The sequence below is a fragment of the Nicotiana tabacum genome, chromosome 8 (genome assembly GCF_000715075.1).
Source record: "Nicotiana tabacum cultivar K326 chromosome 8, ASM71507v2, whole genome shotgun sequence".
NCBI lineage: Eukaryota > Viridiplantae > Streptophyta > Magnoliopsida > Solanales > Solanaceae > Nicotiana > Nicotiana tabacum.
In genome coordinates, this window is record NC_134087.1 from 145,389,104 (window position 1) to 145,416,608 (window position 27,505).

At 39.2% G+C, this 27,505-nt stretch overlaps 1 protein-coding gene across 2 annotated transcripts; it reads right to left on the reverse strand.

The window, feature by feature from the left end:
- Positions 1 to 19,396: 19,396 nt before the first annotated feature.
- LOC107795088 (3beta-hydroxysteroid-dehydrogenase/decarboxylase) lies at positions 19,397 to 27,269 on the reverse strand. 2 transcript variants are annotated; one of them, XM_016617665.2, is made up of 12 exons: positions 26,916 to 27,269; positions 25,651 to 25,740; positions 25,421 to 25,554; positions 25,105 to 25,275; positions 24,613 to 24,729; positions 24,447 to 24,526; positions 23,326 to 23,521; positions 22,382 to 22,500; positions 21,535 to 21,714; positions 20,664 to 20,820; positions 20,010 to 20,076; positions 19,397 to 19,929 (listed from the first exon to the last, which is right to left on the reverse strand). In XM_016617665.2, the coding sequence occupies exons 1-12, from the start codon at positions 27,157 to 27,159 to the stop codon at positions 19,727 to 19,729; spliced, it is 1,758 nt and encodes a 585-aa protein (XP_016473151.1). In that variant the 5' UTR covers positions 27,160 to 27,269; the 3' UTR covers positions 19,397 to 19,726. The 2 variants fall into 2 exon arrangements, with proteins under 2 accessions (XP_016473151.1, XP_016473152.1); XM_016617666.2 differs by having other exon boundaries at positions 21,535 to 21,709; positions 22,386 to 22,500; positions 26,916 to 27,267.
- Between the last annotated feature and the right edge of the window lie 236 nt (positions 27,270 to 27,505).

The window sequence follows — 27,505 nt, forward strand, 5'->3', positions numbered from 1 at the left end:
TCCTCGATCTCTCGGTCGAGGGCTCACTGCAGCTCGGCTTGGGCATCAATAATACCCTTTATACGAATCGCCATCTCCCGACCCGCCTCGATTCAGCTTAATGTCACTTCGACCCAAGCATCAATTATCTCAACTCTAAAACTTCGGAAGATCAAATTCGAAGTTTCCCAATCATATCCGGCTGAACTTTGGCACTGTCACAAGTCAAAATAAGTTAGACCTCGAAAGGCAGAGACCTTGGCCGAGACATTCGTCCCCTCAGAAGCTTGAGCTTGAACTTGAGCCCTTAGCTCCCCACGAGTCACTCTAGCGAAGCTTGACGTCGCCCTTAAGGTACTCCGAAACCTCCACTTTTTTCTGTAGATAAATATAATAGAAAGGGGGTTAGCCCTAAGGGTAGAGGGGGGCGAAGCGCATACTACGGGAAGCCACCTGCTCCATCAAATAGCTCCCATAATTTGGGCCTGTCACCCCGAAATCAAGGGCTCCGGAAACACCCAGCTCAATCGATGCATTCTCCTCAGAGGCGTGAAACGGCCTCGCCTTGATAAAAGGCTCTGTCATATCACATATCTCATTATCGTCATTGCCCACCTGGAAATCTATGACCCCCCAGAGGGGGTATATCCGCGCTCCCAAGGGACCGTCCGACACCAACAACGCTCGTGACAAAGAAAAGAAAAAATGGCTACTGGATTCGCCATCATCATAGATAGAGCCGCCGAAACACAGGGCATACCGCTTGAAGGATATTATTTCATCCCTTCAAATAACTGATGAGGGTTTCGAAGGTGTGGCACCAACACCTGGGAGGAACGATTCGCCCGAGCCCAGTCTCTGCCTTCCCCAAATAAAGCAGCCATTAAAGGCAGGTTCCGACGACCCTCGAGGAGGCGAAAGCGGCCTCACATTGCATGTGAGAAAAATGGCAACAAATTCAAAAACAACCAAGGGCACCAGCCATCAGCATCGTATCCGGCGTCGGTATGATAACCAACCCTGGAAGCCTTCATTGCGGTAAGATAAAGCCCCAAAAGGCTAGCAATGCCTTTGCCAACACGAGATCAGCACATAAAGGCCTCCGCCAAAGGAAGCTAGCTAGCAAATACAGTTGCATCTTAACATACATTCATATGGAACAGTCCCCGGATATCGATCTAGATGATCCAAACGCAGGCAAATCTCAGTCCAGAGACTACATTCGAGAAGTCATTGGCATCCCTAAACCCGCCGGCCCTCGGTCAAACCTCCTCTGAAAGGACACTACGAAGTCCGAAGACACCACCCACGCCTTCACAGTAAGGATTCGGCTGCCCGATGTTACTGGTCTTATTTTGAGCTAGGACACAAAGAACCCTATGTAGAGCCATTTTATCAATCGAAAGCTCCACGAAGGTCCGAGGAAGCACCCAAATACAAGTAAACACCTCAGTAGCAGTCAATCTTATACATTCTAAAAGGATTATCTACATCAAGATCAATAGGGACCCCCGGGTACCCGAAGATGACCTTCATCCAGGATGACGTTCCCATAGGCCCCAGAATTCGATGCATGATCTCCAAACAATTCGGAGGGCCCCGATAGCCCGGAACTATCAGAACGATCCAAGGTTGGTCCGAAGTACGATAGTGGGTTGGAGGAGAACCGTGTTGATCAGCAGGAGATCAGAATGGACACACGCACTCAAGCTAGATATCGACGGTCAACAAATAAAAGAAGGCATTCAAAGAGCCTCAAAGGTCATGGGAGCATACAAAAACAAAGCAAAGTAAGAAAAGCAGAAGTCAGAAAAAGTATATTCATATTCATAAGAAATCCATAAACAACAGCCATCGAGGGGTCCTTACATATGATTACAAAAGCTCGCGAGGGGATCATCACGCAAAAAATCAAATCCAAAGATATGCATACAACAAAAGCCTAAGAGTCTAGACTACTTTTTGTGTGGTATCTCTGTCGTCATCCCCTCGGGCATATGACCTCAAAGATAATATCTTCCAAGTTCGAGGCCCTCAAGGACCTCATCTCGATTCCTTAGAAAGGAATCTTTAAAAGGAAGAGAGGTGAGGGAAGGAGACAAGAAGTGGCTGGGTGAAAAATTTGGTTGTCATGAATCCCGCCAGTATAAAACCCACCAAGCCACTTCTTGAGACGTTGCCTCGGCCCGGGAGGCAACAGCCAGCAAAAACCGCCGCCACACCCTCCAGGAATCCAAAAGGGGTGTAACGTGCAGCGGTGTATAATTCGAGCCCCCTCTTGAGCAGCGGTGCATAGTCCAAAAAATACCCTCCAGGGTCGGAAGGAATCGACCCTCTGCCTCATCGCCCTGAGCTGACAACGACTGCAGCGACAACAACAACAGTAACGGCAATAGCAGCAACATCACGGCGGCACAATTTCGTCCAATCAAAAAGAGATCAAGAAAGGAGTCAAGGCGCATATAGCATAAAATCTTGAAGCCTGGGGCCTCGAACACGGCAAAATGGTGGAACTTTAAATAAGGAGAGATAGGTATCGAAGAAAGTCTAAGTAGAAAAGCTAGCCACAATGAGCCCCATTTATATGGAGGGCAAAGCAACCGACGGCGCCATTACCGCCCTCGAAAAATGTAACGGCAGGCACAATCAATGTGTTCATAGAAGCTGAACTAATAGAAATGATATGACTCCAAGGGTCGTAACATTTTGGGTGATCCCGAAGAAGCAAAAAGGCGAAGTACCTCGATACCTGTCAAAGGAGGGCTGCACCATCGGCATAATACCGCTACAGGAGATCAGGGAATGATATATATATACCGTTTCTTATCACTTCCCTCCAAGAAACGCGGAGACTATCTGTGTGCGGTGAAAACCGGGGAACCGATTTCCCCCTGACGTAATGCTTCAGAGAGTGACCCCGAAAGCACGGGATCTCGGGTTAGTAGCCTCTCCTCGAAACCTGTCGATGCCCTGCCAAGAATAAACATCGGCCAAGGCCCCGACAAACACAGGAATTCCCCGAGGAATGCACCCGGGGTTGATCAAATCTATTCAAGTGGCTTGACACCTTCCCTCATGCAACATAAAACTAGCGGGCTGTCACATCTCATTCTTTTTTGTCATACTAAGTATTTTGAACTAAGTTTGGGCGTCCTCTTTCTATAAAAGGGGGGTCACCAACACCTTGCAAGGCAGAGCTCCATTGATCCAACTCAAGTGTAATAATATCTTCTCTCTCATCTCTAATTTGCTTATTCCCATTGGTTTAAAGTCATTTATCTTCAGTCATTCTCCTGACCACTTGGTACTGGCCCGAGGTCGCCCCCATATTCATTGCTTCTTAACTTGTTCTTCATTCTATAGCTTAATATTGGCCAAAAGAGCCCTATTTAATTATACCTTTAACTGTTATCCCATTCCCGGTTGTCCCCAGTAGTTCGAGATCGATATCAATACCAACCCCGAGGTCCCATCGACCATCTCTGCACTCGAATAACAGGCCCCTTTGGTTTGATTACTGCCTCGTCTTAGCTCGCATTTTATCATTATACTTCACGTTCTTAGCATTAACTGCTTTAACAACTAGCTCGAGAATAGATCACGTATTTTTAGAATCTCATTTACATATCTAATTATTGTTACCATTTTCACGGTAAACATACATAACTCAGATAAGAAGTCCAAATCAGGTCTGCCTGCTGATTGTAGCAGTTATTAATTAACAAAGGCGAATTCAGTTTTGTTGTTATCACCTAAGGCTTGCCTAAGTGTGTTGGTGATATCCTATAAGCATGATATCTATTACTGATTCAGAATGTAGCAAAGTAGTAATAGTTTTAAACGAGCGATTTAGGGATCCTATAGGCATGCTTTCTAAACCGTATTAATAAAAGGAGTAGGTTGTTTAAGACTGATTCAGAACAGTACGACTCAAACTGATTTTAAACTAGACTGGTTTTAGATCTTATAGGCATGATCTCTATCATTTGCTGATTTTTTAATCCCCATAGACATGATATCTAGTTGAACGTGAAACGAAGCAGGCAGGATTTGCTTGAAATTCCTATAGGCATGGTTTCTATGAAAATACTGATTTCAACCTTATGAACATGATGTCTGATTATAGCCGTTTAGATCCTATAGGCATGGTGTCTAAGTGTGGTAATAAAACATGCAGAATTTAAAACAGGTCATATAGGCATGTTATCTAGATGTATAATTAAAACATGCATGATTTAAAGAAACAGATCCTAGAGGTATGTTCTCTACCCTTCTAATAGCTAAACATGCAGAATTTAAAGAAACAGATCCTATAGGCATGTTCGCTACCCTTCTAATAGCTAAACATGCATAATTACACATCCCTTTTTCACTAACCAGTCCCCAATATTTGTTACAAATTATTACAGACCAAATACTGAATTACATCAGAATAGTGTAAAATAAGAAGTTACAACCATAGGAGTCTGATTCTTGACTTCCTCTTTGAGTTATGGAATAAACCACCTCAAGCACCACTTGTTTCAAAGCCTTTCTCAGACCTGGGTGTGTCAAAGTTCCCTAAGGGTCTCAAAGGACCCCGGGCAGTGCTTACACCCAAGTTTGCATAACCAGACAGAGAATGAGTGCAGTGTAGAAGGGCTAGCCCTTATGTGTCCAAGTTCAGAGGGAGCTCATGGGTCCCAAGGCAAGGCTCACACAAGAGGGGTAGAACCTAAGTTCTAAGAGTGTATTGGAAGTGCAGAAACATAGATTTATTTTAAGACTGGATTGAGAGTAGTAAGGGGTAAGGGTGATTTGAAAACAGTAGTAGTAAAACTTAAATTACATAGAATCAATAATTGCACAAAGGGGGTCAGGGGTTTCAGGAATACAATGCATGAAGCATATGACCCCGGGAAGGGTCAGGTTTGGACATGTACAGCAATAGATGATGTTGGCATGCCTACAAACCAGACAGAGAACACAAACACAAAAAGGGTATGTGGGGTTTGGGATTCATACACCTAAGGGATCATTAATTAAAAGGGGTAGGGAACATATTTCACATGCTAGTAATGTAACTTGATTGCAGAAACATAAGCAAAGTAGACAAGAATAAGAAAAGTTGGGACAATTAAAGAAACAAGTTGTTGTTGATGCTTGAAGATTAACTAGGACATACCAGTAAGAAGCAAAGTGCAGAAAGAAAAAGTGAGCAAATTTCCACAGCCTAGCCTTGGTTTTCAGCCGGCTAGGCAAAGCAGTAGCACAAGGAGTAGTAGAGAAAAGAGAGAGAGTTTTGAGTGAAGTGTGTGTTCTGAACTCAGATGGTTCGTTCTTCGTTTGAAAGAAAAGAAAATGGATATTTATAGTTCTGAAAACAGGTGAAGAATAAGGTAATAAGTAAAGCCTTAACACAAATATAGAAACAATCATAAGTCAGAATCAATTACACAAGTGATTCCCTTTAATTAAGGAATCACTGATTAACGGGTAGTAATAGGTTCAAATAAGGAAAGAAATTAGTTTGATTATTGCCATATAGGGGATAGTAAAAGCATGCAGTGAACAATCAAGTCTGAGTACAAAAATATGCTTAGTTTTGGAAAGGATTCAGCAAGGTAAAACATCACAGTAAAGGGAAAGGAATCAATTAACAGGCTAGTGAAATCAGGGCTCATATAAGAAAAGCTTTTGAAATCAGTCACAAAATCAAGGTCAATCAAGGAAGAAACATGCTTCTATACTTCAGTATATAAATAGAGTGAACAGAAACATCAGACATGTGAGGCCAAGCATATTGGCAAAAGAAACAGCATACAATAGTAACAGAAATAAGCATAGGATTCGGTAGTGAACAAAGATAGATAGTCAGGGCTCACACGTATAGACAAAGTGAAGAAGAGAGTCAAAACAAATACAGGTCTCACGGTAACAAGTGAGGAAACCTTTTGAGAAATCAGGGTTTCAACAATGGTCGAGTTTAAAAGATGGTAAAACTCAGAATTAGATGAATCACATAAAAAAAAGAGTCTGAAACAAGGAACCTTAAATCGAGTCAAGTATTCAAACAAACAATCTCAGAACCAAAGACCTAGGGTTTTCAACAATAATCGAGTTCAAAAGATGGTAAAACAAATAAGTCAAACAAGAATGAGGAACTTAATCGAACCAGTACACAAAACAAACAGTTTCAAAGCTCGAAGGAGACCAAAAAGAATTAGGGTTTTCAACATGCTGACTCAGATAGAAGAAAAACATGAGCAAAACATAGCAGAATCACAAACAACATTAAAAATCTGAGAAGAGATCTTTTGAAAAACTTAAAGGAAAACCTTAACGAAAAGTCGTTTTGAAAGGAAAGTTGAAGAACTTTCGAGAAAAACACTTAAAACATTCATAGCAAGTATAGATCTAAAGTAGTTCTGAAAGAAAATCAAAAGGTCTTAAAGATTAGGGTTTCGAAAACCCAGAAGAGGTGAGAAAGGCCTTGAAAGTTTCCGATCTAACCAGGAAAGTCAAGGATCTGCCTTAAAGGCCATGGATGGCCGGAGAAAAGCCATGAATAGCAGTCGAGCAAGGACAGGACCAGATTCCTTCGAGGACTGGCCATGAAACCATAAAAACAAACACCCAGGAGCCATAGGAGGCCATTACACATCTCCAATGGCCATGGGAGGCCATGGATTAGGCGGAGTTTAGGGCGGATTAGGGTGGGGATAGATGGCGGCGGCTAGGGTTCATGAGGTTTCAGAGAGAGTTGAGAGAGAAAATGGATTCAGAGGCGGCAGTTGGTGAGAAATAAAGTAGGGTAAGGGGTCGTTTGGGGTTAAAAAGGTAAGGGGTAATGGGGGTCGTTGATCTAAATGATCAACGGCTGGGATTAAAGGGGTTAGGTGTGAATCCGGGTTGGGTCGTTTAAATAGGTTAGGGGTCAGGTTTAAACGAAATTGGGCCGGGGGATATTGGATCTGATTTGGGGTTCAATTTAGGCTACAATTGAAATGCAATTGGGCTATTATTTAAATAGCCAATTTTCCCCTTTTAAGAATTATAAAAAATAGTAAATTAATTTCTAAAAATAAATTAAAAGCACTAAAATGACTTATAATATATAATTAACCATTTAAAAATACTGGACTTAATATTTATGAATATAAATGCAATTAAATCTTAAAAGAGGCTAATATTGCGATTATATGCAATTTAGCTTTGAAAATACTAAATAAGTTTGTTAAAATATGCAAAAAAATTACCTTAGCTATATTTTAGCCTAAATATGAAATTACAATAAAGGAATTACCAAATAATAATTTTGGAAATAATTATTGGATTTTTATGGACAAATTAGGGGAATAAATTAATTTAAAACCCTTTAAAAAATTAAGGAAGAATAATAAAACATTTGGACATACTTATATATGCATACATATGCTATTTTGAAGGGTATTTTGCATATTAAAAATATATAGGGAAAAATTGGGTGTCAACACTTCCTGCACCCTGTGTGCAGATTCAGGAGACTCGGGTCCCGCTTGTACATTTTTCAAAATTGGTGGTCGAAGAAGGCCACGCCGAAATAAACTCCATGAGCCTAACTTAGGATTGGATGAATAAATATACGGAGTACTTGAAAAATGAAAAGCTCCCATCGAACCCTAAAGTATCAAGGACCTTACGAACAAAAGTTGCTTGATTCACATTGGCTGACGATGGAACATTGTACAGAAGAATGTTCGACGGACCATTAGCGATATGTTTGGGACCAAGGGACACCAATTATGTTCTACGGGAAGTCCATGAAGGTACTTGTGGGAACCACTCCGGTGCTGAATCACTAGTTCACAAAATCATCAGAGCAGGATACTATTGGGATAGTATGGAAAAAGACACTAAGGAGTTTGTTTGAAAATGTGATAAATGCCAAAGGTATGCACCAATGATCCATCAGCCCGGAGAACAACTTCTTTCGGTCATATCCTCATGGCCATTCATGAAATAGGGGATGGATATCGTCGGCCCTCTGCCATCGGCTCCAGGTAAAGCTAAGTTCATTTTATTTATGACCGACTATTTCTCTAAATTGGTTGAGGCACAGGCTTTGAAGAAAGTCAGAGAGAAAGAAGTAATAGACTTCATCTGGGATCACATTGTATGCCGATTCAAGATACCCGCCGAGATACTGTGCGACAATGGAAAACAATTTATCGGCAGTAAAGTAACAAAGTTCCTCGAGGATTACAAAATAAAAACGATATTATCTACGCCATATCATCCTACTGGGAACGGACATGCCGAATTGAAGAACAAGACCATCATTCAAAACCTAAAGAAAATGTTGAACAATGCTAAGGTGAAATGGAGAGAAATTTTTCCCGAAGTCCTCTGGGCATATCGAACAACGACAAAATCCAGTACGGGGGCAATGCCGTTCTTCTTAGTATATGGCGCCGAAGCTTTGATCCCGATCGAAGTTGGGGAACCAAACGTCAGGTTTCGATACACAACAGAAGAATCGAACCACGAGGCTATGAGCATAAGCCTCGAATTATTAGACGAAAAATAGGAAGCTGCCCTCGTTTGATGGCCACCTAGAAACAGCGAATCCAAAGATATTATAATCGAAGGCCCAATCTTCGATACTTCAAAATAGGGGACTTAGTCCTGAGGAAAGTCACCCTCAATACTCGAGAACCTAACGAAGGGAATCTCGGCCCAAATTGGGAAGGACCATACCAAGTCCTCGGCGTCATCGAAAGGGATCTTACAAACTTGGCACAATGGAGGGCGAACAATTGCCGAACAATTGGAACATATCACTCCTCAAACGATATTATTGCTAACGTATGACTTTCTCCCTTTTCATTTGTATCTGATGCTAACTTATTGCAGGTGTTCGATCGAAGACGTCGAGAAGCTCTTCAACACGAGGACCTTAGGTTTTAAAGTACGTGTTGCACTCTTTTTCCCTTAGATAGGTTTTTATCCCAAATGGTTTTTTCCGGCGAGGTTTTTAACGAGTCAACAATTGTATGTGCTACCTGGGGACAACTCAAGTATTCGAGGCTTCTTTACAATCAACCTCGAATACCGGGGGGCATCACCCTCTGATTTTATGTTTTCAGAAAAGATGTTTCGTATCAATAGGGATAGGAAAATTTTGTAAAGGGTCAAACGGTCAAATAAACCATGCCCATGTGGATTTCCCGAGCCCTAATGACAAAACATGTATGCATGAACGATATATTGAAAGAAGCACTTTTTCCTTATCATATGTTCCATGCCTTAGTGAAATTTTTACTTTACAATTTCGTACCTACGACATTCCACGGAAATCGGCTCAAGAGCCAATCGCAACTAAAGCTCGAGAAATTAACCTCGTACTCAGGGACTGTCGTTCGAAAATCGACATGCACAAATTGTTAATCTTAAGACCTTAAAAAGGCAATCCTTGATTTTATAAGGCCACAGCCACCCCACTCGGGGACTGATACTTCGAACAAGTTTGAAGTATAATCGAGAAAGAAGCCCAGTGGGAAAATATCAAGTTAAAGGCTACGGCCAAACTATCACGATTCGGAGACGTCCAAATTCCGTAATTAAACAGGCCTTCGAGTTCTCTAAAAACCGGTTTTAAAAGGCTATCCTCGTCAAAATAATCAAAGGGCTCTGATAAAATCAGCCCTCGACAAACCTTAAGAGGTACTATTCAAATACAAACTTGTGCTAAGGCACAAAAAACAAAGGGGTTTCGATCAACACTAAACCCTAAAAAAACCAATGGGTACAGAAAACACATGCTAAGGCATAAGAAAATTTTACTAAGTCTTTGAGCCAAAAGAGGGAAAAGATAGCCATCATGTAGAGGCCATATCGGCCCAATTCAAAGAACCTAAGGGCCAATACATTTTGAGTTCAAGAACATGTTCTCACTCGATTCGAACCTAAGGGTCCCACTGTCTCGAATTTGAATAAGAACTTACTCCGAGATTGGGATTTAGCATGCTCGACAACATGAAGTACTCGAGCCTGAGCAACATCGGAAATCTCTTTTGCTCGAGCATGAGCAGCTTCAGCATCGGCTTGATAGACGGCCACGCATCAGCCTTTGCTCTTTCCGCTACAGAAGCGGTCTTTGCAAGCTCAGCGGCCAACCGAGCCTCAAGATCCTCAATTTTTTTGTCTCGGGCCAGGCTCTCCTTTTTCACGCTTTGGAGGTGACGTTCAACCGCAGACAACTGGTCTCGGGCTGTATCTTTCTCTGAGGCGAGGCGGTCCATGTTCTGCTTCCACTCCAAAGTCTCTACATCTTTTATCTCTGCCTCCTCACGAAGTTGCTCGATTTTCTCAGCCTTCTGTTGAACCTGCAGGATCTAAGTGTTAATCACCAATATCAAATTGATATGTCAAGCTCCTGAAAATCTACATTACCTGTTCGATGAGATCGGTCTGTTTCTTATGGGATGTTGCTAATTCAGCTTGGAGGTCCTTGATCTCCTCTACCATTTGCACATAGAGGCATTTGAGATCATCTTTCTCATCCGTAAGCATCTTGAGAGCGGCCCCATACCGGTTTATCTGAGCTTGGGATTTGTTGAACGCTTCCCGATGAAGCATCACAGCCTATGGAGAAAGGAAGGAAATCAGACTGAAGGGAATAAAAGCAAACATAATAACGGAGGATGAATTTACCTGGTGCAGGAGTCGCTGAGCCTCATAAAAAAATGATCGCTGCATCTAGGTCAGAAACGTCATCGACCCCAGCAAGGCAGCCACGGAATATGTCCTCCCCTTCATGGGCCATTCCCACATCGGGGATCTCCATAGACTATGCCTCCCAAAATTTTCCTTCAGAAAATACAGCATCGGAAGACGAATCAATATTGATTGCCCCAAGTAAGTCACTTGGGGCACTCTCTCCTTTTCGAAGGGCCTCAGAACTGGCCCTTTCGGATACGTCCACCGATTGCGCATCTCGATGAGAGGCAACGTCAGCCCCCGCTGACTTGGGTACTCTGCTTGAGGCATCTTCCAGGCCCTCCTCAACTCGAGGCTGAACTTCTTCAATCATAGCCGGCTCAATGGCCTTTGCGCTCTTATTTCGAGCCACCAACCTGAAGTCACCATCTTCATGTTCCTCTTCTTCTTCATCTCGTAGCCAGAGAAATGCATCCTCAGATAGGACAGCGACGTCATTCTTTGGCTTGTGAGTCTTACTCTTCTTTGGTTTCGAAGTCTCGGAGATCGAAACCCTTTTTCTCTTCTTATCCTTAGATGGTTTCGGGGCCTCCTCTTCCCCGGGCGGGGCCGGACTCATTTCGGAAACATCTCCGAGACATGTATAAAAGGAGATTAAGTACAAGTGAAAAGAGACACTTTGAAGAAGGGCACCAATAGCGTATAAGGTAATCTTACCGTTATTCTTGGCCTCCCATCAGCCCCTTGCCAAATCACGCCAACATCGTTCAAAGTACGAAGAGGTCGAGGCCAGCTTCCAAACCCAGCCTTCGAGGTCTGGGATTGCACCATACACCCAGGGAACCGCTACATCATAAGAAGAGATGTGGATGAAAAAAGGCAAAAGAAACAAAACAACAAATAAAAACTATGAGTAAGTTCTACTTATGCTTCATGTTCCATTTCTCGGGGAATGACATCTTCTCAGGCGAGATTATTTCAGAGGTCCTCACTCAAACAAACCGACTCATCCATCCCCGATCCTTAGGCACGTTTGTACTCGAGAACAACACCTTTGTGGCCGACGTTGAAGCCTTATTAATCCGCCTCGGTAAAGACGGGGGCTGTACAATCTAATGAGATGGTCGAGGGTGAAAGACATCCCCTCTACCTCGCTCACAAAAAATCGGAACAAAATCACTATGCGTCAAAAAGAAATGTGGATTTGGCCTAGGGTTATTTTGTATTGGCGGCAGAAGTTGATGATTACGGGATCGACGGGACCCAGCATGAAAGGATAAGTGTAAACACTTAAAAACCCTTCCACGTAAGTAGTGATATCCTCCTTGGGGGTAAGAATCACCACCTCTGCATTTTTCCAATGGCAGTCCTTTTCACCTGCTCGAGATCGCCCTCTGTCATCGAGCATATATACCTCGTCATGGGCTCATATCGGCCAGGGACTGACGAGGTTTCTCAACTTTAAAATCAGAAGTAAGGTCGCACGACCCAGGAACGCACTCCTCGATGCGTGGCTCCACCGGCGTTTTATCGCCGGGCATCTGCGATGAAGAGGTTTGTTCCTTTTGAGGAACAGTTTTAGATGTTTTCGCCATTTTTATATGTGTCCAGAGAAAGAAGAAGATGAAGCTTGTTGTTTTAGGAAAGGATTGGCAAACAGATTCCGAAGAATTTGCAAAATTGAGAAACTTGAAGAAAGTAGGAAAGCTTTGAAGGTTAAGAAAGGTTTTGAAAGTAAAGTTTGAGAAGATTATGAAGAGAATCTATTTATAATATTGCAAATACGGTTCAAGGGTATCAGTGGCCGACCATCATCTGGCACTAATTAATGACTTTGAGAACTATGCAGATGCGACGCTTCGGTCGCCTCCATCGCTTACATCACGAAGATGACGTTACAATTGGTCGATGTATGAAATCCAAGACTCGGTTCGTTTCTTTTCATTACACTCTAAGAAACGAGGGGACTATCTATATACGGGTAAAATCGGGCTTGCCCGATTTTGTCATTATTTCGAGATCAAAGAACTGCATCGAGGGTCAGACCTGAGAACGGAGATAAGGTGTCGATTTTGGGGATCGAGGCACCCGTTGAGATCGAGGTCCCCGACGATCGAGACCGGATAGGACCATCTTCGAGCGGAGCACAATAACGGCGAAATATGTATATCCGGTCGGAGATCACGGCGAAAATCTCGGAACGGAATAAATCAAGGGCACTTGTATCAATCATGGGATTTACTCCCGTAATTAGAATTGTATCACAATTAGGATTCCTCTAGTATATAAAGAGAGGTCCCCATCTTTTGTAAAGGGCTTACACTCGTACAGGTCAAGACAATATAATATTTCTTTCTTTCTTCTACTCATCAGTTCATTACTCTTTAATTATTGTTTTATATTCTTGTCAATTTCATCGCTTATCCCTAAATTAATCAATTGGTATTAAGTGAAATCGCGTATCCCTAAAACCCATTACAAGTTTAATTGTTACTCGAATTTTAGGGTAAACAAAAATATAATTTGCTCTAAATGCAAAGTAATAAACTAAGCTAGGGAAAATGACATGAACTAAGCTAATAACTATATCCAAGGAAACAGACTTCTCCATGTCTGATCCAGTGCCTATACATCCACAAACTAAGGATTGAAATTAAACCATCCCGCAGCACTTCAATGCTCTCATCAGGCCCCAAAGTTTCACAACCAGAAATCAAACAAAGTAATGTCCATATACCATTTTGAATGAGGACAGTTCATGTGATCATGTATGAGCTATATGAGATCCATGAATGCCTCATTTCAATCAAACAAGTGTGTAATATCTTCTTTAACATCCTGTAATAATGACTACTAATCCATAAATAGCCATATGCATAGGACTAAAGAATTCCCTCTATCTCAATGTACTCCATGAAATGATTGTGTGCACTAAAAGCTCCATACACCACCAAACCATCACACTACAATAAGCATGTAAACATGTTGGTACCACTAGAAGAGGATCTGGTGATGTATAAAACAAGATCATGCCAATGCTAGTAGCACGTTCCATCATTCTAGTCATGAATACATGTAGAAATCCTAATGTCCAAATAAAATAAACCTGCCAGTAAATGGTGTCATGAACCCCATCTAAAGAAGTGCTCAAGCATATGATGTTCCTGCAAGGATAACTTAATGAAGCAAAATAGTTTTTACACAAATACATATACTGGAATTTCCTGCTTGGCCAGATTCCTCTAAGTTCTATCAAAAAAAACCCAGGTTGAGCATGGGACCATGTTAATGCCACTACGAAAAGTTCAAACAGTCCCTAGAACACAATAATCAGCAGAGACGGATGTAGTGTTTCTCTGACGGGTTCAACCATGGGTGAAGCTACACTATAGTTAGGGTGGTTAATTGACCATCCTTCTTCAAAAAACACTGCACATATAAATAAAATATTAGGTTTTACAGGTATACAACATATATTGAACACCATTTGTCGGAGATTTTTTTTTATTTCTTTCAAGTTTGAATATCCTAAGAAAAATTCTTGGCTTCGCCACTGGGTTCAACTGAACCCATAACTTTTGATATGGAGTAAAAAGTTATATATAAAAATTCATTAAAATAGTAGATAGGAACTCGTAACTTTAAAAATATAATGTGTTCAATACTAAAACTTTAAAAGTTGAACCCATAGTATTTAAATTCTGGATTCGTCTCTGATAATCAACATATCACAAGCATCCAATTGATCAGTGGCATATTCATCAATCAGGTGCTCTTCTATTGGAATCCTAATCTTTAGATTAGGGGTCTTAGCTTTGTCAATATTCAACAGTTTCCGACCCCTACCTCCAATGCCACCCTATTATCATAGTGACCACATTCCCACTACGCAAAGTTTTATCTAACAGCAAAACTTGTACTATTTTTACTCAGCCTATCTAAATTGTTCACAAGTTCTTTTGAAAAGGCAAAACTTGTATATGTTGTTCAATTGTTCGCAAAGATTTGCCGGACATATCAAATTTGGTACTATCGGTAAGATAATTAATTCCTAGTCATAGCAGAGATTAAGATACGATTACACAATTAATTTAGAGTTAGAGTTTAAGAAAGTGTACCGTTAAACTTCATGGATTCAGCAACGATAACAAACGGTGATTAAGCCTGAGACCAACTTTCATGATCCACTAGTTACGCGCTCTCACAGCTCGGAGAACTTGACTGATGTGACATCTACCGTTACCACGTATTCAAGAGGCAGAATACGCTAGGGTTTTCTAATAGGTAGTGAAAGAGGGGTTGACCTCTATTTATAAAGAGTATCTACCCATCACATGCCAATTGTTATTGGGTCTCACTTATCCACACACATAATATTTTATATTAGGCCTTTTATTTATCCACCAGTTGGGCCACGACACTATCCTTTCAGGTTATAACCAATTAACGCAAGTCCAAATTGTATTGGTAAAAATAAATATTACACGTGGAATTAATTATGTGGCTGACATGGCAAGACACGTGGATCATTAGAAAAGTGATAGCTGGAGAAGAGCACTTAAAGAGAAGTGAGTCTTAATAGGTACGAGCAAAACGTCTAAGAGACAAGAAGAAACGGTTGCTCGAGTCTTTTAGTAATTTGAAGAGACACATGTGGAATGAATAAGACAGCAAAACGTACAGATTCGTTGAATTAATGAGCATGAATGATTAGAAACGTTACAGAATCTTCACGAAACAGTTACGATTGCTAATTATTACGTTTCATTATTGTTATTAATTGCTCATAATGATTCGATCACAAGGGGAAAAAGACGTTGTACTTAGGAATAGCTATAAAAGGAAGAGAAATGTCATTTGTATGGATACGTTCTGATTATTACTGGAATACATTTATTTACTTTTGCTTTATATTGATTATTTTGCTATTTCATACTCTAATTTTCCTTTTTCATTGCAAAAATATTCTTTTTTTGATTATCAGTAACCCATGAGTTTTGATCGAAATTTCAATTTTCTGGTTAAACAAAAATTCCAACACTATCTTCATTCTACCTATCCTATTAAATTGCTCACAAGGTTTGCTTGTATCATTCAATTGTTCAGAATTTTGCTTATCAATGCAATGTGTCGGTCAAAGGGTTGCTTACAGTTGTATATGCATTGTTGAAGGAAGAGGGAGTAATCATTATCTGGTAATTCTGTTTAGGGCAACGGTTAAGCCCATATATAGCAGTCTTGTAGGATATCAAAGATAATCTCTGCTCTGCGTGGCCATTGGATTAAAAAGGATATACGGTGTCATTTCTTGTGCATCAGACTTATTTTTACATGGTGCAACCCATATTATCTTATTCATAATCAAACAGTAAGGGCGCAATTTTCAGTTTCAGCCTCAATTTAGACATTGATTTCTTATCTTTTTAGAATAAAAATTATACGTCTAGAAACTAGACAAGATATTGTAATTACAACCTTTTATAATTAAAAAATATTTAATAAATAAATAAAAAGATTGGTAAACTCTCATAATAATAATATAATAGTGACACAAAATTGGGATATGGTTGGGTAATAGCTTCATGGAAATTTATTTATACGTCTAGAAACTAGATAAGATATTGTACTTACAACCTTTTATAATTAAGAAATATTTAATAATAATATAATAGTGACACAAAGTAGGAGGAAGGAGTAATACCTTAGGTGGCATTGGGATATGGTTGGTAATAGCGTCATGGAATTTTCTCTAAGCCATCAACGATGAGAGGGAGAAGTTCAAAAATAGTTAGATTTATAAGTGGTCATTCAAAAATAGCCACAATTTCAAAAGTAATTAAAAAGCAGAATAGCCTAAATGGCACTTATACTTGTGACACTTTGTCATCCTGGTCCCCATACTTAATGAAGTTTCATCTAGACATCTCTACTCGTTCAAACGTAATATTTGAAGCCCGTCTGACCATTGACCAAGCCTATGTGGTATTTGCTTTGCTGAGTTGGATAAAATGCGTGACTACACGCTTTAAGAAGCAAGTAAAAGTTTATGATTCTAATTAAATATACCAAAAAAAAAAGAGAAAAATAATTATTCTTACACAAAATAATTCACCCCCGCCGAGGTCCTTTCCCCCTCTCAATTTTTACTCTTTTTCACTCCCCCCCCCCAATCCCCCCGGGCACACACAACAATCTTCTTTTGCCTCTCCAGTTTTCTTTTCCTTCTACCCCTTTCTCCTCTCATCTTTTCCTTCTTTTTTGAAACCCCCGACTCTTGCTGTGCTCAAAGGTGATATGGGGATTGTATCTTTTTCATTATTTGCTTGTTATTATGGCTTTGGTAGCGGCTTTGCTTGAGATTTTAGAAAGACTTAATTTTGGGAAGGTATTGTTAGAGCTAGTGATGTTTGTGGGGCTCATATGGATTGTTGTTCTTGTTGGGGTGTTGGTGGGATGGGCATGGAAGCTCAAGTGGGCTAATCTTGGCCCTGATTCTTTTGATTCAGCAAATGTTTTTGCCTCTTCTTCTTTCGGTGTGCTCCTCCGGAACTTGTCATCTGGGTTTGATTCCCTCAATCCTCTTAAATTGCAACTTCCCACCTGCATTTCTTAAATCAAGGGAACTCAGTCCCTGCTAATGGCTGATTTTCAGAGAGAGAAAGGCATGAAAGTGTTTGTGAGAGAAAACTTTAGGGTTCAACTTTTTCTTTTCCAAAAATAGTTTTTGTGAATAAAAATATTGACGTGGAATATTTTTATCTGACGTGGATAATAAAGTGAGACGATTGAGGAACATCACAGTCAGAAGAGTTTAGAATATTACGTTTGAACGAGTAGAGGTGTCTAGATAAAACTTCATTAAGTTTGGGGACCGGGATGACAAAGCGGCATAAGTATAAGTGTCATTTAGGCTATTCTGTCTAATTAAAATTTAGCCACTTTTCATTTAAAGATAAATCTGAACGAAAACATTGTTCAAAATCCGAAAAAATACTCCAGTATAATAAACTAGAATTCCAGTCTAATATATTTGATATACTGGAGTTCCAGCATAAGTATACTGGAACTCCAGTATATTATATTGGAACTTTCAGCGTGTTGGAGTTCCAGCATAATATGCTGGAAGTTCATACACGGGTGCACCGATCTCCAGTAAATTATGCTGGAACTTTCCGTGTTGCAGCAAAATAGTGACTATTTTTCAATGACTTTGCAAACGCTGGCTATTTTTGAATGACCAGTCCGAAAACTGGCTAGCCCGTACTATTTTTACATGATCAGAGCAGGATTTGCAAGATGATGCATGTTTGGCCAAGCTGTCAAAATATGCTTATTTTGAATAGTACTTTTTTTCCGAAGTGCTTTTTCCAAATGTACTTTTGAAAAAAAATAGTTTGTGTTTGGCCATTCATTTAACAATACTTTTTACAACATTTGGTAAACAAATTGTGTTTGGCCAATCTTTCTAAAAAGTGTTTTTGAGTGTCAAATTACCAAAAAAAAATAGTACCAATGTCTTATTTTACTTGTGCAAATTCATTTCTCGACAAGGTCTTATTTTACTTGTGCAAATTCATTTTTAGCATACAAAAAATATGTAGTTCCCCAGTAAAAACATTGATTTTACTTATATTATTAAGAGAAGTTTTATTTTGTGTCTCATACAACTGACACTGGTTGCATGAGGCTCATTTTTGTCTCACAAATTTGTGGACCCCAATCTTACACTTCTGGGTCCACAAAAATCTAGGCCCATAAAATTGTGAGACAAAAAAGTTGTCTCATACAACTAGTTTAATTGTATGAGACACAAAATAAAATTTTCCTTTATATAACAACATACTCGGTGAATCCCACAAGTAGGGCCTAGGAAAGAGATGTAATTTTCATATTTGCAAATAAAAAACGCCGATTAAATTGCCCGAATAAAATAAAAAAAAATGATTCGAACAAACGTTCTGAACAAACTCTATATTAGTTATTACAAGGTGTACATTAAAAACATCGTGACACCCACTACCTTCAAATCCTAGATCCGCATCTACGGCTACTAAGGGTATTTTCTTCCTGGTACCCATCCATTACCCTCACCCCTACCCCCAATCCGGACTGGTATGGTGCGGTACCGGTATGGACCGGTATCGGTACGGGTAATACCCTCCCCTTAGAGGGCCCTACTAAGGGCTATGCGAAATGCACCTGGTCTGCGAATCATCAACCAACAAAAGCATCAATAAAAATTACTCCAAATAGCATTAAAAGTTCCATAAGGCCAACGTTGAAGAATGCCAGTGATCAATGGGTTGTTAGTTGGATAAAAGTTCCTTTTCTTTTTTTTTTTCTTTGAAAAGGAAAAAGAGACAAAAAGGGTAGAGTTAACGTACAATAGCTGTAGCTTGATTGAACTTTGGATAGTTGGTTTTGTTACATCACTCATGATCCCTATAAACGGTCCTTGGGAAACCTAAAAAAGCTAAGCATTAAGCATTATGCCATCACGGCTGGGGCATCTATGTTTAACTCTTACATTAGCCATCTTTAAGCCGAACTTTCCATTGTCTTAAAGAATTAAAATTACAATTAAAACAACAAACATAAAACAAAGAAAAGAACATACTAAAGGAGTTTAAAATAGTTTGTAATCACATTGATCATTGTTTCTTCAGGTGTAACACAATTAGGAGGTTGTAATACACACAACAGCAAGAACTTGGCAAGCATAAGCACAATTTATATCCAAGCAACTGATCCACTATGTTATCATCATTTGGAATCTATTACAGCCAAAATGAGCAAACTCTGTTCTCAATTGTAGGGGGGTATCTTCATTCTTTTCTTTTTAACTTCCAAGTTTTTTTCCGTAGCTCCAGTACAAGGGTATGGGAATGAGGGGGTGAGGGAGTTTAGTTTCTCGAGAAGATATAGACCAACGACCCTTCTCATATTGAGTTAACAAACGTCTGGTACAAGAGGTCACACATCCAAAATAAGGAAAGCGAACCAGGCAGATATACACCACTCTCCCTCTGTCTATTGTTAGGACTGAGTAAAGCACTAGGATACCTTCTCATTGCTGAATCTTCAATCTAGAAGAGCAGATCCCTCGAGGCATTTCTGAATCAGAATGGATCAATGCCAAAGGCAAGCGTAAGCTCCTCATCAGCAAAGTAAAGGCACCTTTTGATATGCTGAATATTACATTTGCCGTACTATCAATTTCATCCTCGTACTGCTCGTAAATGAGGAATGAAGTGAATGCCAGAGCTAGTGCTGCGTTGGTTCGAATCATGTCAAATAAACTAATGGACTTTAATGCACCATTAAGCGTGAAAATGTTGAATAACACATACCTATACCAAGTGCAAAAGTCAAGCAATCTGCAATTATCAACTTCAAACAATACAGGGGTATGGCGGCCTGCAAAATAAGAAAAAATTTGGTGTAACAACAGCCTAAACCATAGAGTCAAGGACTGACTAAAAATTCTATTTGCTGTCTGACCCATTTGACAACCATTGTAACTAAATGTTAATTCTGATTAATCATCAAATAGATGAGGTCCATATCTATTTCAAAATCAGATTCATTTATCACCACATTATCTGTCCGTGCATCTCCTTTCTAAAGGCAACTGTTTCGCCCTTCTTGCTATTTCATCTGCTAAACCTATTGCCTACTATTCGTTTCTTTGGCACACATTCAATAGCTTAAATTCATTTGCTTTTTCCCCTCGTTTGACCAGTTTTTACCAAAAGAGGCTTTTTTCTGAAGATTTCCAAATCGTTCAAAAACTAGCTTTTGAAGTTTCAGAAAGATTTGAAAAATAGAGTTTGGAAATCATCCAAAAAAGGTTGACCTTTTTATTTTCAAAAACAGCTCAAACACTTTCTGGGAAACTCAAAAACCGAGTTGGAAAACTTCAGACAAACGCCACCTATCATCTCTAACTCAATTCAGAATGAGAAAAAAGAAGGGAAGGAAGAACACGAACTCAAAGCACACACCTTCAAAAATATAGACCAGTCTTCTCCTTGGGCTAGTAAACTTGCTAAATGACTCATTCTGTTCCACGTATATGCTAAGTTGTAAAAGCAATTTCTCATATCCACTTCAGAGATCTCAAAGAAAGACCACGATATCCTGGGAACTGCAATGCCATATCTGGAGCAAAGACATCATTATTGGGGAATACAAGCAATTCCATGCATAAAAAAATACTGAAATCCTAATAGAATAGCGGCAAGCAGAAAAGTTCATTAAGAAATAATGTTATCAATCATCAAAAGCTCCCAATCAGAAATAGATTATTTAAACAATGAGATCTTACAAATAGAGGAAAACATAGATCATCACGCAACAAAAGCTACAAAGAGAGAGGGCCAATACAGGCAAATAAATTCCCATTGAACTTTCACATATTATTCCTTGTAGCTGATTGAGTTGACGGAAATAACAAAGCTGGAGAAGCCTTAAAAGGAAAGAAGTTGGACCAGTAGATAAAAGAAATGCTAAAGGGTTTGTGTTCCGGTTCACTCTTACAACAGGATGAAACATAATCAATCAGTTCTTTTCACCTTTTCTTTTACTTCACGTCGGCGGCGTTCAGGGAAGCAGACTTTAGTTGCATATATATCTAAAACGTCACTTTATGATCCTATTATTTTTAAAACTTCCATGCATTAAGGTTCGCATTAGGGCTCACATGGCACGTTTTAAGAATATGCATTAATATCCAGTTGCCCCTGAAAACAAAACAGTATAACCAAATTTCATCTCCTTGAGAAAGATATCGCTGGATTGTCTTGCCAAATATTTCTTTTAGGGCAGTCGTCTCTTTAAACCATTTAAACATAGTACATTCAGTGGCATGCTTACATTGTTGGTGGCAGAATGCTGTATCCCCAGAGAGCAGAAGCGATCATCAGTAGAAGCTGGGCAAGAGATGAAAGAAAACTCCTCCCAGACAGGAAGAACCAGTAATGGATGAAAACCAGCAAAAGGAAACAAGTAAATGTTCTCTGCTCATCTCTCCACAATAAAATTTCGGCAGCTGCACTAACATGATAATATTAAAGGTAAGCAAGATGATGCAATGAAGAATTGTGATTTCATATCATCAATTTGGCAGATATAGAATAAAAGGTAGAAGTAGAATCAGACTGGCATCAAAGGAGCTTTACCAACTAGGCAACAACACCCACCCACCAAAAAAAGAGTATCAGTAACAACAATGATAATTGACCTATTAGAATCTTGAGGATATTCAAAATTTTCTAATAGATACTGAATCGATCTTGAGATTCATTTGGGTCGCCAAGGAAGTTTCTGTAATGTGCTAAAAACTGTACCCAGAAACAAATTCTACATATGCAAGCTCAAATTCAGTCTCAGAAGACCACCAGAATTGGGTCAAAACACCACGTTCAGGCATGTCTCTTGTGGTCAAACACAATAATTTTTTGCTGAGAAAAAGCGCTGGAAACTGGGCCTTCAAGAAAACCACGACAAGTCAGTTCTCTCTACCAGTTCAAGACAAAATAATAGAGGTGTTAGGGTGAGGACAAATGCCTAAAGGGTCAGATTTGGTATTTCCTCTTAAAGCACAGAATCCACTATCACAAGTTTTATTTGCAATATCAATAGCTCATAAAAGCAAGTGCATAACTTGTGAAACTAGAAAACAGCAATTCTGCAAGGCAAGAAATGTCACAAGGAAACATACCAACCTTTTCCACCTCCTAGCAGTTTATGCACGTTTGATTCCTCATCAGTGTCACTATCGCTTGACAAAGATGATTCCCTGGCTGAATGAAAGGACTTAGTGGTTAAAGCAACTCCTTCCTGTATCAGAGTTTCACGTCCATAATAAGCAATTGAGTCATGTCTATAAAAAATAGTATAAGATCTATAGCAAACTTCGCTTAAAACGAAGCTTCCCAAAATCTTAACCATATTCAGCACAGACCAACAACATTAGGCAACTTACGCACAACAAAATCAGCTTACCTATCAGCAAACTAGGGCAACTTAAAGAATAGTGAAACTTCTTAGAAGGGTACAGGAAACATCCAACATGGATCAAGTGTGATTAAAGCACAGGTATTTAATCAGAGAGATTCACAATGCATAAAGCGTGTCTTTATCAGAACATCAGGGATAACCTGATTTACCATAACACGGAACTTTTCTGCATATCACTAGGAAACTGGGGCAACTAGGATGCTTGTGTTCTGGAAAAAGATACTTCATCTTCTCCTTTAAGCTTAAATAAAATGCCAGCAAGTAAGCTAAAGTTCAATAGATCCATATACACGTGGCTATTTACTGCATTTACCATTCCGTCGATATAAAACATTTGCCAGTGAAATAATACTTCGTCATCCCACAAAAATGCAAAGTTCGGAGAACAACAGTCAACTAATCTAATTCTCGGTGTGGATTCAGATATACATTTCTTTCTATTTTTTTGAAAATAACATCTACAAATTTGGATAAGTACTACAAGATCAAAAATATTCAGAGTTAAGCATAAATTTATTTTATTTGAAAATCCCATAATCGAAGAAACACAATTTGAGTGCCTGCTAAACAATTAGACACAGAGAGAGTAGTTGTTTAGGCATAATTCACAGCTAATAAGAAAAATAATTGGAGGAGCAGACGTACTTCAAGGGAAACAACAGGAGAATATCCAATATATTTCTGAGCTGCAAAGCAATTAAATCTCCTATGGCACAATGCTAATTCAATAATATCAAAAGCTGGCACATTATCAGGATTCCAATTGCTCATCCTTGAAATTGTCCATTTCATGATCAAAGTACAATATTGGACAACCCTAGCAGGAATCTTGATCATGGACCTGGAATCAGAAAGCACCAATTCTCTTTCAGGAAGCCATATTGAAAAATCCATAATGGAAGGGAAGGAGCAAAGCTACAAAATCAACCAAAGCAAAAATGTAAGCCAAGAATGAAAACAATAGACTATGACTAGCAAGAAAGTCACCAAATAGACAGCTTAACAAAAACATTTATCCAAGTACTCGCAGTATATGCAATAGGTAGTGATGAAGAAGGCAATACATGGGAAAAGGGTAAGTGTTTCAAGAAAATGGGAGAAGAATAACGTGTAAAAAAAATGGACAAAAAAGAGAACTAAATGGAAATAGACTTCATTAGGACAAAACAGCTCGGTGATTTCTCCCCATTTGCTTAACTTTGCCCAGCGTTGGTGGGCAGACCCTGTATTGGTGGGAAAACGTAGGTACCCGATGTAATAGTCAAGGCGCGCTCAAATTGACCCTACATCGCCATGATCACAAAGAAAGAGAGAGAGAGAGAAGATTGACTAAAGTTACCCTTTTCATCAAAGGAAAATGAGGCAATAAAATAAGATACCATCATCAGAAAATTCTCTAGCCAAATAACTTGTACAAGGACTCTTCTTCATGCCAATCTTTACTCACGTAGCAACACAATTGCATTCTTCATATCGACCGAAGATGAAGATAATGACTGGATTAAAGTTTGATAGCCTCCACAAAACGTAAAAATATTAAAAGATAACAAGAAAGAAAATTCACTAGCACTTGATGAACTTGTTTAAGCTAGGATGTCAATCATGATGGGAGGTAGAGTTTTGCAATGAGTGGCAACCACAATACTCAGGACAGGAGAATTCACCTAATCTACACATATTTGGAAAAATCATTCAACAAATTTCATGTGTTTGCGATAGTCATCAACAAAGATAGACGTACAAGAATAATTTGTCAGCTATCTTACCTTTGATATCCCAATCTCTCCATCACAAGAGATACAAAATCCTTGAATTTCATTGGCTTGAGATTAGTGATGAAAAAGGCCTACAATACATGGCATCGCACTGTCTGTAAATAAATGAACCACCATCAAAAGGAATCGCTGAATAAAGAGAACTCCAAATCTGTACCTTGCCACATATGTTACTTCCCCTAGAACGTAGAGCTTTTTCAGCACATATATGTGCATGGGCAACATTCTCCACATAGGTGAAATCAGACGTATTGTCACCAAGCCCTATAATAAACTGAAATGAGAATGTCTATTACTTATTCAAAAAGGATGTATACAAAGACTAAACACGGTTAAAAAAATTTAAATTAGAAAACTATGCCCACATGACAACTAATTTTGTGAAGATAGAAAAGTCTATGATCTTTTTCCTCTTTTATTTGACATACATCCCAAGGTGTCACCAGCAACAAAGAGTAGAGAAAGAAAAGTTTCTTATAGATTCGAAGCATGGAACAAGTTTAGCAAGAATTTTGGTGGATGCTGATGCAACAACAGAGAGCTTAGGTCTAGTACATCACATTTACACAGGCTTAGCAAAAAAGAACGAACATAATTGATTGATACTTTTAACACAACAGGAAGTGCAAAGTAACAAAAGGCTTCCAACCTTGGCCCAGCCAGATTTTGCAACATTGACCAGCAAAGAGGAGAGATAATTGTCTTCAGGTCCAAAAACATAGCTAGGACGAATTGCACAAGTAAGAAGGCCGTCAGCATCATTTGCAACTAAAACTAGAGCCTCTGCTTGAGCCTTGAGATCAGTTACCATGTTCACAAACTGCATCGAGCAAGCATCAAAATGAAGAGAAGAAACGAGGAACATTAGAAAGTAATGGCCCAAAAAACGTGGAAGAGGGTTGGCAAGAATGAGGCCTAATAAATTTCCAAATTCTAGTTAAACAAGCTGCTGATAAGAGACTTACTTTACTGGAATATGGTAAGGACTCATCCCCGCCATGTATATCCTGCCAGCTGTTCAAAACTACCTCAGCAGAACTGTTGTATACTAGCCTTTTGACTTTACACTCTTGACAAGCAGTAATGATATTCTTGGCACCTGAATGACATAACATTTCATTCACAATTAGGATGCAAAAGATTAATATAGCAAAAGTGTGTAATGCACTTAAATGGCCTCTTGATGAAAAATTACCTTGAACAACAATTGTGTAGCAAATATAGAAATCATGAGCATATGAATCCCTAGAATCCATGTAAAATACAACTGATGCGCCATCAATAGCTGCATAGGAGAATATGATGAGGTAAAATTAAGCCCAACTTTATTATAGTGGAAAAACACAATTTTCCAGGAAGATACAGATAAAGGAAGAGACTCTAGAACCTGTTTAAACTACAATAAGCAAAGTCAGAAATATAGATAAAGACATGTCAAAGACTCAATCAAACGCCATAAGCAGATTGACTAAAGCAGAGTACCGCTGCATGTCTTAAGGGTGAAAGCACTGAAAGGTCAAGGAATAGCATGAGGCCGACTAGAAGGGGCCGGTTGCTTTTTTCCCTTGTTTAGTTGTTTGGTTGAGAAAAGAAAGTTAACAGCTTGTTTGGATGGTTGTTACCAATTGTATCGCATCGTATTGTTACTTTAAATACAATGTTTGTTTTGATTGTTACTTAAATTTTATTGTATCGTATCGTTAAATCTGTCGTTACGTAACGATGAAATGTGCCACTTTATGTAACGACCGATTTGGTGTGGTCGCATCGTTTCCTTGTGTTTTTCTCTCAATCTCACCCTTTATTATTATTAAATAATTTTATTTTATCATTTACCCTACCTTTTTATATACCATCTCATAATTTTTCTTTATAATATTGCAAGTTTATTCATCATATTACTGGTGCATGATACCATGAAACGACGGCAAAACGACACAATCCATCCAAACATTGTATTCATCAAACGATACAGTACAATACAATACAATACAATACGATGAAACGATATGTAACAACCATCCAAACAAGCTGTAAGAGATATATGTCTTTTTAATTCCCTTCCTGTGGAACCAAATCTCCTTAAAGGAGAATAAACACTTCCTATAGGGAAGCAAGTCAAGGGAGAAATAAGTCAATGACGAATGAGAACGAGCCCAGTAACTGGAGGACACAATCACTATCTTCATGAAAGGGAAAAAATTCCATGGTACTGTTTTCAGATCAGTAAACAATATACGCTATAAAAGCACTGGGGCTGCTAGAAAAGAAGAAGACATTTCGTATTCGTAGGAAACATATAAGATAAATGCATCTTGAGAATTGACGTCAGGAATCGGATTTGAGATAAACCCCTTTCTCGATAATCTTAGAGAGAGCGCATACACAGACCATACGCATTCTCTAGATGTATGTATAACAAAAAATTAAAAAACATAGATAGGGAGTGGGAGTTGGTACCTGGAATAATATGAGATTTATGAAGAATATCGACATGGAAATAGGAAGCGCGGCCAGAAGAGAGGGCATGAGAAAGAAGGGACTCGGAGGGTTCAAGTTGAAGACTGGGCAAAGAATCGGCGATTCGGACGATCCAATTGCCGATTCGAAGAAGCCTATCCACAAGCCATTTCCCGACGAATCCTCGTCCCCCTAATACCACGCACGTCTCCAACTCCTTACCACCTTCCGCCACAATCGCCATTCCTTTCCCCCCTTTGCACCCAACCAAAAGGGATCCAGAAAGAATAAAAGGAGGAGGGGTTTATCGAAACGGTTTATATTAGAGAGAGAAAATTAGAAGTTTAAGGTGGGGCCTGGATTCACCTAGTGGATGGGGTAATGAGAACTAGTCCTATATCGTTGCATCATTCGGGATTGGACTCGACTAGTGAGTCATTTTGCACGAATAGGCTAATTTAAGGTTTGTGTATATATTTTGTTCCCATCTAAAACGAGAAAAAGATCTAAGGCCTCTTTTATTTTTATTAAGATTAAAATATCTAAAATCTGAATACACATCTAAATATTAATATATGTATTAAGAATTA

Excerpts from the sequence above, each read along its gene's own strand:
- LOC107795088 (XM_016617665.2), bottom strand. The coding sequence starts at position 27,159 with ATGGCGATTGTGGCGGAAGGTGGTAAGGAGTTGGAGACGTGCGTGGTA. Across the intron at positions 25,741-26,915 it reads TAAATCTCATATTATTCCAG|CTATTGATGGCGCATCAGTT; the intron begins GTACCAACTCCC and ends TCTCCTATGCAG. Across the intron at positions 20,821-21,534 it reads AGCATTCTGCCACCAACAAT|ATATGGCATTGCAGTTCCCA; the intron begins GTAAGCATGCCA and ends TCTTTGCTCCAG.